We start from the raw sequence: 15153 nt of genomic DNA, 5'->3' as shown, positions 1-15153 counted from the left end.
TGTCTTGTAGACCATTTGGCCCCCTCTGCACGTGGTGCCTGGGGCACAATATCCCCTTTGCCCCTTCCCCACCGTCATTACTTCACTGCCCTGCACATTCCGTGTTCAGTATGGATACTTTTATTGGTGTAAACAAGCCCATTTCCTGACTCAGGGTGTGTGCAATGGGCTGTTCAATCCTATGCAGTTGAGTGAACAATATGTTCATCCTTTCAGGCCCTAACCAAGTATGGCCATTTGTATGACATTGAGTATGGCCTTGCTGAACTCGTTCATGAAAATTCTGGGATCCAGACCAAAGCAAGCAGCAAAATTGGGGAATGACAAAGCACAGTGTTAATAAGTCACGATCCTACAGCTGTAGAATTCCAAGATACACTGGCAGGCATTTTTTCTTCTTCCACAAGGCATAACACAATCTTCTTACAAACAAACAACAATCAAACACAAATTATGAATGACAAACCTGCTGTTTAATCCTTCCTTACACATAAAATGTAGATGGTGGTGTTCCCAGCAAAGTTGTGTCCTGAAATGTTAATCATTTGCACAGCTAAATAAGTAGTACACTTCAAACAAATTTCAAACTTATTGCATGTTGTTTTCATGGTGTTCCCCTTTAACGGCCGGCAGTGTATAAATGATATCAGCAATATTACTAGCTTGCTTTGCAGATTAAAATCGTAACTAAATGATCTGCTACATATTTTATGTAGAATGTTGATTCAGCAAGAGATGAAGTGGGCTTTATTAGTGCAAACTTACTTGAGAAAGTGCTATTATTTCATGTAGATGCACCAAAACAAATTAATGTATCAACAAATTTAGAATAAATTTTCATGATATTATCTCAAAATAGATGTTCTATATAAAACAACATAACAGGAAGAGAATTAATAAAGAAAAACTTAATATACATCTACGTCCATACTCAGCAAACCACTGCCACATGCATGGCAGAGGGTACTTTCCATTGTACCAGTTATCAGAACTTTTACCTGTCCCATTCACATACTGAGTGCGGGAAGAATTACTGCATAAATGCCTTTGTGTGCGTTGTTATTAGTCTGATCTTGTCTTTTCAATTCCTACAGGAATGATATGTACTATATTCTAAGATTCACCCATAAAGTTGGTTCCTGAAGCTTACTAATTAGGCTTTTGTGGGATAGTTTGTGTCTTTGATAGAAGTTAAGAGAATTAGTATTTACCAAAAATTAATTATAACTACAATAAAGAGTATAGTAATGGTGGCAGCAAAACAGCTTAAAAGCTGCATTCATCATATTTGTATAATAATGATTGTTGTGGTAGGTGGTAGTTTATTAAAACCTCAGAAAAGTGACAGACAAAATATATTCAGTTCATTTCAATTTGAGTTAGAAATAAATATCATATGAAAAAAAAGGAAATAGATTTCAAAATTATTTTAATTTCTTTCATTCCAAACAGAATCATCACATTTGCAAACTTTCCTCAATACACCATCATTACAGCTAACAGCTCTCATGAGTTTTGTGTTAGTTGTGATAAGTAGACACCACTAGAACCAGAGGTGGTTTTGTTATTTAAATTAAGTAACTGTATCATTTTTAATTACAGTTTATTGGTAAATAGCCAGTAAAATATACAATAGCATAATATATTACAAAAAAACTGGTTCATCTCTCACAAAAAATTTACTTGCTGTAAATTTTCAATCCTGTTATGCTTTTTCATGTGTTTAATCAAAGAAAATTTGTGTTTCATTTTTATGTGGCATACAGGACACTCAAATTGTGGTTCTACACCACATTCAAATCGAATGTGACGCATCAGGTTGTGTCGGCGGGTATAGGCATTGTGACAACGAGCACAAGTAAAACTTCTGGCTTTTACATCTGGATACCATTGAGAAATTCCTTGAAACAATACAGAGTCTCCTTCCAGCAACTGTGGATTCACACCTGCAAAAGAAACATCATTAAGGGCAAATATGTTACTGGCAGCTATCACTGGTACAGCCACACATAAAATTACAAAATATAAATAAATGCCCTGTGTTTGTTAGGCTATTACATGTTTTATATATCAAGATGACATTTTTACTCATTTCAGGGTTGATATATACAAGAATGGAACATAAGTTAATGCAAGGTAGTTATTAGCATCTTAAAAGGTATTATACAGTGTGTTTATAAATGAATATCGAGGTTGTAATGCTTTATAATATTTATTACATTAAACTTACAGTTATAAATGACATGTCAAATGAAAGAGCAACTCAAACAGTTTTGCCAAGAACCTTATAAATATGACGATAGTAACTGTTCCAAAAGAACAAATACCAATGATGACCATACAGCTTCTCTAGAAAGAAATGATAATTAATTAAAACCCTCAGCTGCCAAGAGGTGGTGTTGATATACCTCAAAGGGGACAGCTGAAAATGTGTGCCCCAACTGGGACTTGAAACTGGGATCTCCTGCTTACATGGCAGACGCTCTATCCATCTGAGCCACCAAGGGCACAGAGGATAGTGTGACTGCAGGGACTTATCCCTTGCACGCTTCCCATGAGACCCAAATTCCCAACTGTCCACAACCTACATTCGTAATGTTCCTAAAGGATATTTGCCCAGTTTAGAGTCCCAGTTGGGGGCACACATTTTCAGCTGTCCCCATTGAGGTATATCAACACCACCTCATGGCAGCTTAGGGTTTTGATTAATTATCAAACCTTATAAATGTTCAATGTGAGCACCATTTGTCACATTGCACACATCAAGTCACTGTACCCAAGCGCTGGATAGGCCGCAAGGGTCCAATGACAGGGCTTGCTTTGCATGGCCTTCACATTCACCCAACCTAACGCCATGCAATTTTTTCCTTTGGGGCTTTATCAAGGATCGTGTGTACGTGCCTCTGCTACCAGCAGAGCTCCCTGAATTAAGAAACCAGACTGAAGCAGCAGTTGTTACAATCACTAAAGACACGCTTATCAACATTTGGGAAGAACTCGGCTATAGACTTGATGTGTGCTGTGTGACAAATGGTGCTCATGTTGAATATTTATAAGGTTCTTGGTAAAACTGTTTGAGTTGCTGTTTCATTTGACATATCATTTATAACTGTAAGTTTAATACAATAAATATTATAAAGCACTAAAATCTCGATATTCATTTATAAACACCCTGTATATTCCAACAACATTTTTTAATTTTTCTTTTCAGCACTGATATAGCACAGAAATATCATGCACTCAAAATAGGATGTAGTTTGTCATATAATTCCTACGAAGGATATAAACACTGAAGAAACATACAGTTTCATTCCAACATTTCTGAAGACTGAATGATAAACAAGGGACATTTTGTGACATTAGGTCTGAAGCTGCAGAAGAAAATTTTGTTTTAACGTCTTAACCCAAATACGCAGGTACCTCAAAGAAAAAAAATTCAGGGCAGTTATTGAAATGTCTCAGAAATGATAATAAATCAAAACATTTACAATATAATGGAAATATAATATCTTGTTATTGATAGTTTGACATCTTCATATTAAATTAATTAGTTTGCATTCTACTTTGAACACTATACACTTGTGAAGTGTTGTGTTAGGTACAGCTGCTGTGTTATAGCAATGGCAAAGAAAATAGTTGAGTATGTCATATGATTGGTATGTCACTAGACTTGTCACGGCCGTTTGCATGACAGCTGAACACAATGATGGGCAAAACATGTGATGCCATTATATTTGATTCAAGAGAAATCAACAGTGTCTTACAGATGGAACACTCTGTCTTTAATGACATGCATGGGCAGGGCTTTCTCATGGGACCATACTGTGCTTGTACCATGAGTAGACGTGATTTGGGGTACGTCGCACCATTAAAATCAATGTTGTCGGCAACAAAATGTTGATGGTTGGATCTGCCATAACTATTACAGATTGCTACAGCAGATATCTGGACAATAGTACAGCAAACTGCTTAAGCCTGGGTCGGCCGCGGTGGTCTAGCGGTTCTAGGCGTTCAGTCCGGAAGCACGCGACAGCTACGGTCGCAGGTTCGAATCCTGCCTCGGGCATGGATGTGTGTGATGTCCTTAGGTTAGTTAGGTTTAAGTAGTTCTAAGTTCTAGGGGACTGATGACCACATATGTTAAGTCCCATAGTGCTCAGAGCCATCTGAACCGTCCATCTGATTAAGCCTGGAAACCAACAAGGAGTGAGCAACCATAGCATTCAGAACCAACTTCTCACTATGATATACTGAAGCCATATTTCCCACATGTGTACCATCAGTTGTTTATGAGCACATTTTGAATATTGTATATGAACTGCAAATATGTCCATCCAGCACAATGTTAGTGCACAGGTGTGTGTGTGTGTGTGTGTGTGTGTGTGTGTGGGTGGGTGGGTGGGTGGGTGGTTGGTGTGTTGGTGTGTGTGGGGGGGGGGGGGGGGGGGGAGGGAGAGGGCGGCATGCTCGTGCGCAGATGTGCATGTGCGTGTGCTCTCTAGCTCATCAAAGAATTTCTTCTGAAAGCTAGCAAAGTTGTTGTGTGTGCCTGTTGACAATCAATGCTTCTGCTGTTCGGGGAATTGTTTCCTCTACTCCTGAATTCTTTACATATGTGAACTATAATTATAAGCCAATCACCTCTCTTGTTATTCATTCTACCAGCAACATCTACCATTCCATCTGGCATGCAATATCATAATCGACAGCATGCACATCTGACACATTTGCCTTACATAACTAACATGTTCTTGATCATTTCTGCCATTGTATAAGCCACAAATGCAATGTTCTTATGCTGTTTTGTATCATAAGGTCTCACTTACACATTTTATGAAATACTTAACTTCTGCCAGCAGATGACGTGGACACTACTCATGTCAACTTACACAAGAAAGTGTGATTAGTTCACATTGATGAAAATAAAATGAAATATTCCATTTCTTTTTGAAATAGTCACATTGTTGCACAAAGAGACACTCACAGCCACAGCCAGAATCCATCCATTAATTGTGTTGAGAGGGGTGTGGAAGGAAGTTACATGACCAGTTTCTCAGAAATTTAATTGGAAACATTTATCAGTGGATGCAAATCAGTTTTCTACCATGCTACACCTATAAAATCAGTTTAACTGAGGGTCAACAGCCTTGATCCAACCTGCAAGACAAGGTTAAATTTATCATTACTACAAACTTGATAATTAAAACCCAGTAGCTAACTACTTTCAGGAATATTCCGAGATCCAACCACTGGACTGGATTGTGTACATCACTAACAGTACACACACCACAACCAAATGACTCCAAGGAACTTCTGATAAGAAATTCCACAAAAAAAGGGTAACAATTACAATCAACAGGTCGAAAATCACACAAATACACCCTACTTCATATTCCAACACAAACAAATGTAATTTACTGGTTTCAATTACATGTTACTAAGTCTGTCTCATTCATAAACCACCACCGTCCAGTTACCTAACTGCTCTACACTCTGGTACGATGTGTCTTCCTATCATGCAGTGCATGCTCACTATACTGGAACTCTCACCTAGATAACTGGAAAATGACTAAGCATGATCCCAAGGAAGGGAAAGCACTTTTGAATTCTTGTATGCTTTCTGTATTTGGAAAGTAGCCTTACTGATTTGAAAGAATTCCTAACTCCCAACTTCTGAAACGTTAGCCACTTTACATTACAAATGCTCCCCACAGGATAGAGGAATTACCTCCCACTGCCAGCTGAATGCTTTGTTTTGTGAGCTACAAGCAGCTCCACAAAACTGTTTTACATCCAGGTCTTTCCACCAAACACACTCAGGAGCAAAAGCACAAAATTTCACTTGACATTTCATACTAATCACATTTCTCTCACAAGTGTTGCTTCATGGGAAAGTGTCTCAGAAGGTTATTTCAAACAGATGTTGGAAAACACCAGTCATTATAGGAAATTCACTAGCTCTTCAGCCAGTGTAGCAGATTTCAAACCATCAACCCTAAGCTAGGCAAAGTTGCCCCTACCCTACACACACAGCCCCACGCACGCACACCTTTTTGTGGATACCAGAAACCAGTTCTGGCATTCACGGTGGCAAAGAGGATAACCCTACAGTTACATCCATGAACGATATGCTACAGAATTAATTAAAATCATAGGACAGTTTGATATGATGTTCTCTTTTTAAAAATCTATTAAATTTGATAAAATAATATTACAGTATCAAGAGAGATAAACATAATGACAATAATGTTACTTTTGTGAAGTTCCAACATACTGATGGAGGAGAAAACCAGCAACTTAGTATTAATTTTTTCTAAATTTTTTTCCAATAGCTGACACAGGTGCATTAAAAACTGTGATGGATACTGGAAGAAAATAAAAAAAAAAGATAATGTTACTTCTGAGTTACAGTTAGAACAAAAAGTATTTTAATGTTGCCAGTGAAGGAACTGAAACATATCAAAAAGTAAGAAGCATGTTAAACGCCTTTGCCGGTATATTCGAGTTTGAATGAAGCAACACCAGTTTCAGACAATATTACAATGACATGTGAACAGCCATTATGATTAAAGAAAGGCAAAACCCTGAGAACAAATGGGTCTCATGAAATTCTAGTTTCAAAGATGCTTTCAGCTCTAATGAGTTTCTGGTTTAATAAAGATTTGACAAGAGTTATGGACAAAATAAATTTAATTCAGTTCATCATTCATCACAAGTGGGTATAATATAAAATAAAAACAACTTTGATTTTAATTCCTGCCATCCCAACGAAAATTATCACATTTGAAAAACTCTCAAGATGAAATTACTACAGTCAACAGCTGTCATGAGTCTTGACTAATTCACTACTATGATCACAGATGTTTTTTATTTAAATACAAACATTTTAAATGTCACTTTATTGGTAAATAGCTGACAAAATATACAGTTCAATAACATGTTAAGAGAAAACAAGGTCATCTCTTACAAAAAATTTACTTGCTGTAAATTTCTAATCCTGTTATGGTTTTTCATGTGTTTAATCATTGAAAATTTGTGCTTCATTTTTTTGTAGCATATGGGACATTCAAACTGTGGTTCTACACCACATTCAAATCGGATGTGACGCATCAGGTTGTCTCGGCGAGTATAAGCATTGTGACAGCGGGCACAAGCAAAGCTCCTGGCTTTCACAACTGGGGACCACTGGGAAATTCCCCTAAACAGTACAGAATCTCCATCCAGCAGCTGTGGACTCACACCTGCAAAGGAAACAGCATTACTAGTGTACATGTAGTATGACACTCAGATGAATATAACTATTTTTATGGTGTTAGGCTTTTAAAAGGCTTTACACATTGTGTTAACTTTTTTCTGGTTGTTTTTACATTATCATATCATAAGTCGTCATGCACAAATTACGAAATGAGTTTCTTTACCACATCAGTTCAGTGCTCACAGATAAATATAAACAATGGAAATGCACACAGCTTCACTGTGATATTTGCTGAATACCAAAGGATAAATAAAGAATGTAGAAATCATATTCATTTTGAATGTTCTAACTGCATTATTAATCCACTGGTAACTGGAGGAACCAAAGACAACATGGCAGAAGGAATCATAAATCAAAATGTTTCAATGCAGAGGAGAATATGATGCTTACAAAGAACAAAATTGAATCATAACGCATTGATATTTTTTTTTTCCTATTCAGCCTTTGTATTAATGTATTGTATTATAAATATCTTAAACAAACTGCATTACTTAGCAAACTACTGGTCACACCATGTACTCTGCCAACAATGTCTAAGAGTTACAGAACATTGTGGCTTATACACTCAAAGATTTTCTGCATCACACTTCATACCATATAACTCGCCATTTCATGAGTTAATAGTTTTATTCATTTACATAATCCCCTTTGAAATGTGAGCAAAATATTTCTTGGTTTACTTGCTTCATCAGGTACGAGTGACAACTACATTCTCATATATCATATATATCAGTCAGTCAAATTACATACTTGTAACATCATGCAACAGACAAGACATACATTTACATATGGTACCACAGACTAAATCAAACTCTGCAATGGAGTGTCACTAATAGGATCACTGGGGCCAATGAAGAGGAAGAAAGCTTATGTTTACTCTGTGTCCTCTCAGTGCTTGGACCACATACTTCTTTGTAGCACCAAGAGTAATGTCATAGTTCTGAGTAAAGAATTATTGTTCATTCTGAACTCAACAGCTCTCTACCTTCATGTTCTATAGGCTCCCTGACAATAGCCTTCATGGTGCAAAGTAAGTCAAGTTAAACACCAACATGAAAGAAAAAAATAGTCAGAAACTAATCCTGTACATTCTATTAACAAATCAGGAATCATTAGCTTTATGTATTCCACTTATGTATAGCCTTTTGTGGTCCTTTGTATAACACAAGTTACATCAGTTCAAAGCACATTTGTTCAAAAAGTGTGCTGCATTTCATATTAATATACCGTATGTCTCATTTGACAAAAACTAAGGACTCACCACTTCAGCTATTAGCACCAAATGGAAAATTCTCTTGAGAAAACTGTACAATATTACACAAGCACAAAATGGTGCACTTGCCTTCAGGAGGCAAAATTCCAAGTACCACCAACAGACACATTTAAAAGCAAGGGGTGGTGGTGGTGGTGGTGGTGGTGGTGGTGGTGGTGATTGAGGTGGTAGAGGGAGGGGAAATATCTAGCTTTTATAACTGTTAGCTCCTTCCTCAGGAAGAAAAAAGTGATATGCTGAAGAAGGTTGGGAAAAGGGAGGAAGTCACTCAGACCTCAGGCTGTTAAGGACTCCAGCTGTAATGAGTACAAACTTTATCTTCACTACTGTATTCTGGGTTTTGAGTTCTGGTCTGAAACACAGTCTGAATCTGTCTGTAAGACTCAAAACAACAAACACTGTTGAAGAGTGAACAATATTCGTTATATGCTGCCTGTCATATTGCATACCATTTTTCACTTCAGTTAGTAACAAGGCCTAAATAATCTGTTTCCATTCTTGCACTAATGAAAACAGTATTACGGCAACTTTTAAAATGAATGCAAAAGTTAGTAAAAAATTTATAAATTTATTACAAATTCAAGAAACATTGTGTGACTGTTATAGGAGAACAACACCATTCTTCAAAATTCTGCATAAAATAAAGTGGCTTTTAAATTTTATTTAAATTTTTTTGTATCTTGCATCATATTCATGCAATGTAAATACACAGTAGGCCTACTTCTAGCAAAAAACAACTTTTATTTACATGTTTTGGTTTAATATTGACTTGTTTGATAATTTTTCTACGTAAAAATTAGTTTCTTTAAATCAGAGTTATTTTTATAATTATCAGTCTCTAATGTAGGTTTTTCACATTTAAAGATTAATGTGTGATTTGGATCACACACACAATGAATCTCAAATGATGAGGTCATTTATTTGCAGCACAGATGTAGCTACTACTCCTGTATCATATTTTTGAGATCTGCTTTCTCACCTAAATTCTATACTTTTTTATGCAGCAGCTACATAATATACATATCAGATGGAACAATAAAGGAACAGAAAAAGATGAATTAGTTTTGAAATGGTCTGCTAATGTTCAAGAGAATATAAGACAATAAAACTTCTTTATTTAGCCAGTTTACAAATGTCTCGACAAAAGTTTCTCCGTCAATCATATTCTGCTTTTCTTTTATACTAAGATATCATTGAAAATGTTTCCTCATGTGCATAATAAGATTGTGCTTGTGCCGTGCTTTCTTGTGGCATACAGTGCACTCAAATTGGGGTTCCACTCCACATTCAAAGCGCTGATGGCGCCGCAGATTATCTTGACGTGTGTATGTATTGCAGCAACGGTTACACATGAAAGATCCTCTCCTATGTATCCCCTGCATCCGATGACGTTGGCCATAAAACTGTTGGTATGACCTTTCATGTTTATGTGGCAGCACAGTGTCCCAGCCTGAAAGAAAAACGTAACGATTTTGGAAATGAAACAATCAAAGTGAATTTAAAAATTAATAATAATGGAAATGTATACAAAGAATTCATCTAAAAAACATGTTAATACATTCTTTCTTGAAGAAATACATTCTTGAAGGCAGTATCAGTGAGAGTGTTTCAACCAATATTAAGTTTATATACCTGTATGATTTAAGAGTCCAGTTTTGTACAAAAGCTACTTCTTACCTTGTTCTGCATTGGGACTGGAGTAAAATGTTCAAATAAAAATTTTAAAAATTTGAAACTATATATAAAAGAATGGAAACTCCAGGCAGAAATATCAACAATGTAGGAAAAGACAGATTGCTACTTACCATAAAGAAGACATATTAAGTTGCAGACAGGCACAAGTAAATGACAAATAAAAATTCTGGCCACAGCCATTGTCCGTAAAAGAAAGATACACACTATTTATACACACAAGCAAGCACACCTCATGCACACACAACTGCCAACTCCAGCATCTCGGGCTTGCTTGTGTGTATGAATGGTGTGCTTGTGTCTCTTTTATTGATGAAGGCTGCGGCTGAAAGATTTGCTAAGTGTCTTTTGATTGTGCCTGTCTGCAACTTAAAGTGTCTTCTTTACGGTAAGTAACAACCAAACTTTTCCTACAATGCTAAAAGATCATATAAGAACTTTTGCTTTCTGTCAACTAGTCATCTCAAGGAAGCAGTTAACATACTTGGTGTGTGATACAGGCTATTAGCAGTAGACTCTTTGAACTTAAACTCTGTGTATTTTCTATGAACCCAGAATGTTTGGATATGACTTATTTCATATTATATGTATGAGGAAATGAATATTAATGATTTTCATATTAAAATGAAAGAAACTCATTCTAAGTTGTTAAAAATGTAAAGGTCATATGACATTAGTGGTGGGAATATTCTTCCAGGTTCAGCTACCTACAATGGAGATATTTCCTTTGTACACAACCATTTCTTTATAATTTTCTTTTGTTTCAGAACTACTAGTGATACATAGTAAGTGCCTTCTGTGATGGGTGTGTGCAGAGTGTAATCAGTAGTGTCATGTTTGTACAGTTTTGATGATGAAAGAGGTGTAGGATGGTGAAACTTAATGCCAGCACATGACACACTACTCCTGAATAATACCACAGGGGAGGGGGCTTCATGTTTAATATCTCAGTCCAATGGCAGGATAACTATCTACAATGCCACATATCCAGATTAATTGAGACACTGTTAAGGAGTTAAAAATTCACTACAGGACACGGGTGCTAACTCTGATGGTTAAGATCTTCATGCCACATCATCTCCAAATACCACTTGTGAACATTTTTTCAGCACCGGGATTTTAACTGGCTGCCACCATGAGTTGTATACAAGTATGAAAGCATGAGTTAGTGGCTTTGACTATGCTGAACTCTAAACTCTTGATCAGCAAAGATAAGGGTTGCTGTTACTAAAGCGGAATCAACAGTACTCAAATCTCAATGACTTCTTCTCAATGACTTCTTCTTCTTTTTTGTCCAAATCTCTCCTTTACCATTTCCAATTCATTGTGTCCCTTTCCCTATCATAGAAGGTATAATTATCAGTGTTTTGAAACCTACCCCTTCTGTATGTCTGTCACTGCTCTGGTTGTTCCTTTCCTGTCTCAAACTATATCACCTATAATTTTAAGAATTTTTTTTATCTCTTTCCTGGCATTATACCTATATATTTGGTATTGTTTATTTAGTTATTGCTTAACATCTGAATGCTACTCAACCATATTGACATCCATCCAAAGTAGGTGAAGGTTTATATTCTCCTTCTTCATTTTCAAGTTACAAAATGAGTGACTGAATTTGAATGTCTTTTTTTTTTTTCTCTCTCTTGGAAATGTTTCATATAATGTAGTTAAACACATATAATGTAGTTAAACAAACTACAGCCACAGATAAAAACATACAAAAAATCACAATATTCATTTATTCTATCAATATTTGGGCCACAACACCTTCCCTTACTTATAATTACCTCCAGCACTTACAAATAGTGAAAACCGTAACACTATATATAATAGAGGGAAACATTCCATGTGGGAAAAATATATCTAAAAACAAAGATGATGTGACTTACCAAACGAAAGCGCTGGCACGTCGATAGACACACAAACATACACACAAAATTCTAGCTTTCACAACCAATGGTTGCCTCGTCAGGAAAGAGGGAAGGAGAGGGAAAGATGAAAGGATTTGGGTTTTAAGGGAGAGGGTAAGGAGTCATTCCAATCCCGGGAGCGGAAAGACTTACCTTATGGGGAAAAAAGGACGGGTATACACTCGCACACACACACATATCCATCCACACATATACAGACACAAGCAGACATATACAGAGGCCAAAGGAGAAGGAGAGGGAAAGACGAAAGGATGTGGGTTTTAAGGGAGAGGGTAAGGAGTCATTCCAATCCCGGGAGCGGAAAGACTTACCATAGGGGGGAAAAAGGACGGGTATACACTCGCACACACACACATATCCATCCACACATATACAGACACAAGCAGACATATACAGAGGCAAAGAGTTTGGGTAGAGATGTCAGTCGAGGCGGAAGTGCAGAGGCAAAGATGTTGTTGAATGACAGGTGAGGTATGAGTGGCGGCAACTTGAAATTAGCGGAGATTGAGGCCTGGTGGATAACGGGAAGAGAGGATATATTGAAGAGCAAGTTCCCATCTCCGGAGTTCGGATAGGTTGGTGTTAGTGGGAAGTATCCAGATAACCCAGACGGTGTAACACTGTGCCAAGATGTGCTGGCCGTGCACCAAGGCATGTTTAGCCACAGGGTGATCCTCATTACCAACAAACACTGTCTGCCTGTGTCCATTCATGCGAATGGACAGTTTGTTGCTGGTCATTCCCACATAGAATGCGTCACAGTGTAGGCAGGTCAGTTGGTAAATCACGTGGGTGCTTTCACACGTGGCTCTGCCTCTATTATATATATTTTCATCTGACAAATACAAACTGGTGGTGATCGTGCGTGCTTTTTTTTTATATATATAATGAAAGTGCTGGCAGGTCAATAGACACACAAACAAACACAAACATACACACAAAATTCAAGCTTTCGCAACCAACGGTTGCTTCGTCTGCTTGTGTCTGTATATGTGCAGTTGGATATGGGTGTGTGTGCAAGTGTATACCTGTCCTTTTTTCCCACTAAGGTAAGTCTTTCCACTTCCGGGATTGGAATGACTCCTTACCCTCTCCCTTAAAACCCACATCCTTTCGTCTTTCCCTCTCCTTCCCTCTTTCCTGATGAAAGCTTGAACTTTGTGTGTATGTTTGTGTTTGTTAGTGTTTGTTTGTGTGTCTATTGACCAGCCAGCACTTTCGTTTGGTAAGTCACATCATCTTTGTTTTTAGATATATTTTTCCCACGTGGAATGTTTCCCTCTATTATATACATATATAAAAGCACGCACGATCACCACCAGTTTGTATTTGTCAGAGGAAAAGAGAATAAATAAACTGCAGGCAGCAATGGATGGGAGAGGAAAGGAAAGAGTAATGCAGTATAAGAGAATATGGGGAAGGGGATGGCAAGAGAAAGATGCTACAACTGACTCAGTAATGAAAAGAGAGAAATTTGTAGGGGTAAGAAGAAGTGAGCCTCTGACATGGAGAAATGGATATACATTATGGAGGTGACAGACAGATAATCAATTGTGCAGGGGGTGCAGGGTAGCTTGTTCCAAAGATGGACATCATCAACAGAGATGTAGTTTGAAAATGTTTTTGTTTTATGGATGAGCACAACTAGGATACTAGGTGACTAAGATCTTGGGCAGCAATCATGACAGTATGATAGCTACTTGATACTGATAAGAGGTATTAGGAAGTTGATGAAGTAGACATGGTGAATGATAGTCATTTTACTTGTCTGACTGTAACCATCTTAAGTGGGCATACAAGATACTAATATAGTCAACAAGGCAGGTGTACTGTAGACATGTTAGCTAGTTCTATCTGTCTAGGATTTTTTACTACTTGTGTCATGTTGGGTTACATAACGCTGAATGATGATTGATTAAATAGGTATAATGCTTCACAGCATAAGCAGATAATAAGAAAGTGTACACTCCATTTTGCATGAATAATTTACTATGGAGAAGCTTTGGGAGTGCAGTATTGTTAAACATTAACCAAATGCAAATATTAATTTTTGTGATACTTTCGGACTGCTTTTAAGTATAAGAGGTGTGTCTCATTGATTAGCTGGCAGAGTAGCTCAGCATGTCCAGCCACCCTCTATAAGAGAAATTGGAGTAACATTTTCAGCACAGTAACTTAAGAGATGTCATGTGACATCTGCACAGAAATGCAGGAAGAAAAAAAAAAGGTGGGGGAGGGGGGGACATGGTTATGTGCCAGACTACAGATCCAAAGGTCTTCGGTTCAATCTCCCATCACTCCTGAGACGTTTGGTTATCATGTCACTTCTTCTGGCCATACTTGTTAACATAAAAACGGCAAGTTGCATCATGGTTTGGAATCAATAATAAACTGAAGGCTGGTGATAGTTCTATATTAAAAAGCAATCAAAGTAATAGGTGCAAGCAGGTTCTGTGCACCAAAAAACTGAAGTTGACTGCACCTGTATTTTTATGGGTGCAAAAGAGATACATTATTTTATGGGGTACAACAATAACCAGTAAACATATCCAAGTTTTCTAACGGAACTGGGATAGAAACTATGTGAGAAATTGTACAGATTGCAAGAGAAAGGGAGGGATACTGTATCAGAACAACGTGCATCTGCCCACTCAAGTTATCTGTTAATTGAAAGCTGAGCAAGTTGAAGTGTGAACTGTTGGAACATCTCTGTAAACATATTCTGCAAACTACTGTTGAGTACTTGGCAGAAGATTCTTCACATTATACTACATATTATGGTTTCTGCTCTCTTTCCATTCACATACAGAGCACAGGAGGGATGACTGTTTAAATGTGCGCTGTAATTAGCTAATCTTGTATTTGCAGTCCCTTTGGAAGCAATATATATGGGGCTGTAATATACTTCTAGATTTTTTACTTAATAATGTTTCTTGCACTCCAAAAGTAGGCTTTTGCAGGACACTGTAATCATAAAATTTCTGTGTTTTGTGAAGTGCATA

General features: G+C 37.2%; 1 protein-coding gene across 1 annotated transcript in view; it reads right to left on the bottom strand.

Moving 5' to 3' along the window:
- Positions 1 to 1480: 1480 nt before the first annotated feature.
- LOC126176090 (zinc finger protein Xfin-like) overlaps positions 1481 to 15153 on the bottom strand; it is a 28459-nt gene continuing 14786 nt past the window's right edge. The window contains exons 3-4 of the mRNA XM_049923228.1: positions 6968 to 7241; positions 1481 to 1946 (exon numbers count right to left, since the gene is read on the bottom strand). Coding sequence (XP_049779185.1) covers positions 1796 to 1946; positions 6968 to 7241 — 425 coding nt within the window. The 3' untranslated portion in view covers positions 1481 to 1795. The remainder of the gene's footprint in view (positions 1947 to 6967; positions 7242 to 15153) is intronic.

Source organism: Schistocerca cancellata, chromosome 3 (assembly GCF_023864275.1).
Source record: "Schistocerca cancellata isolate TAMUIC-IGC-003103 chromosome 3, iqSchCanc2.1, whole genome shotgun sequence".
NCBI lineage: Eukaryota > Metazoa > Arthropoda > Insecta > Orthoptera > Acrididae > Schistocerca > Schistocerca cancellata.
Note: the sequence above shows the minus strand (reverse complement) of the source record. Positions and strands in the feature narration are given on the sequence as shown.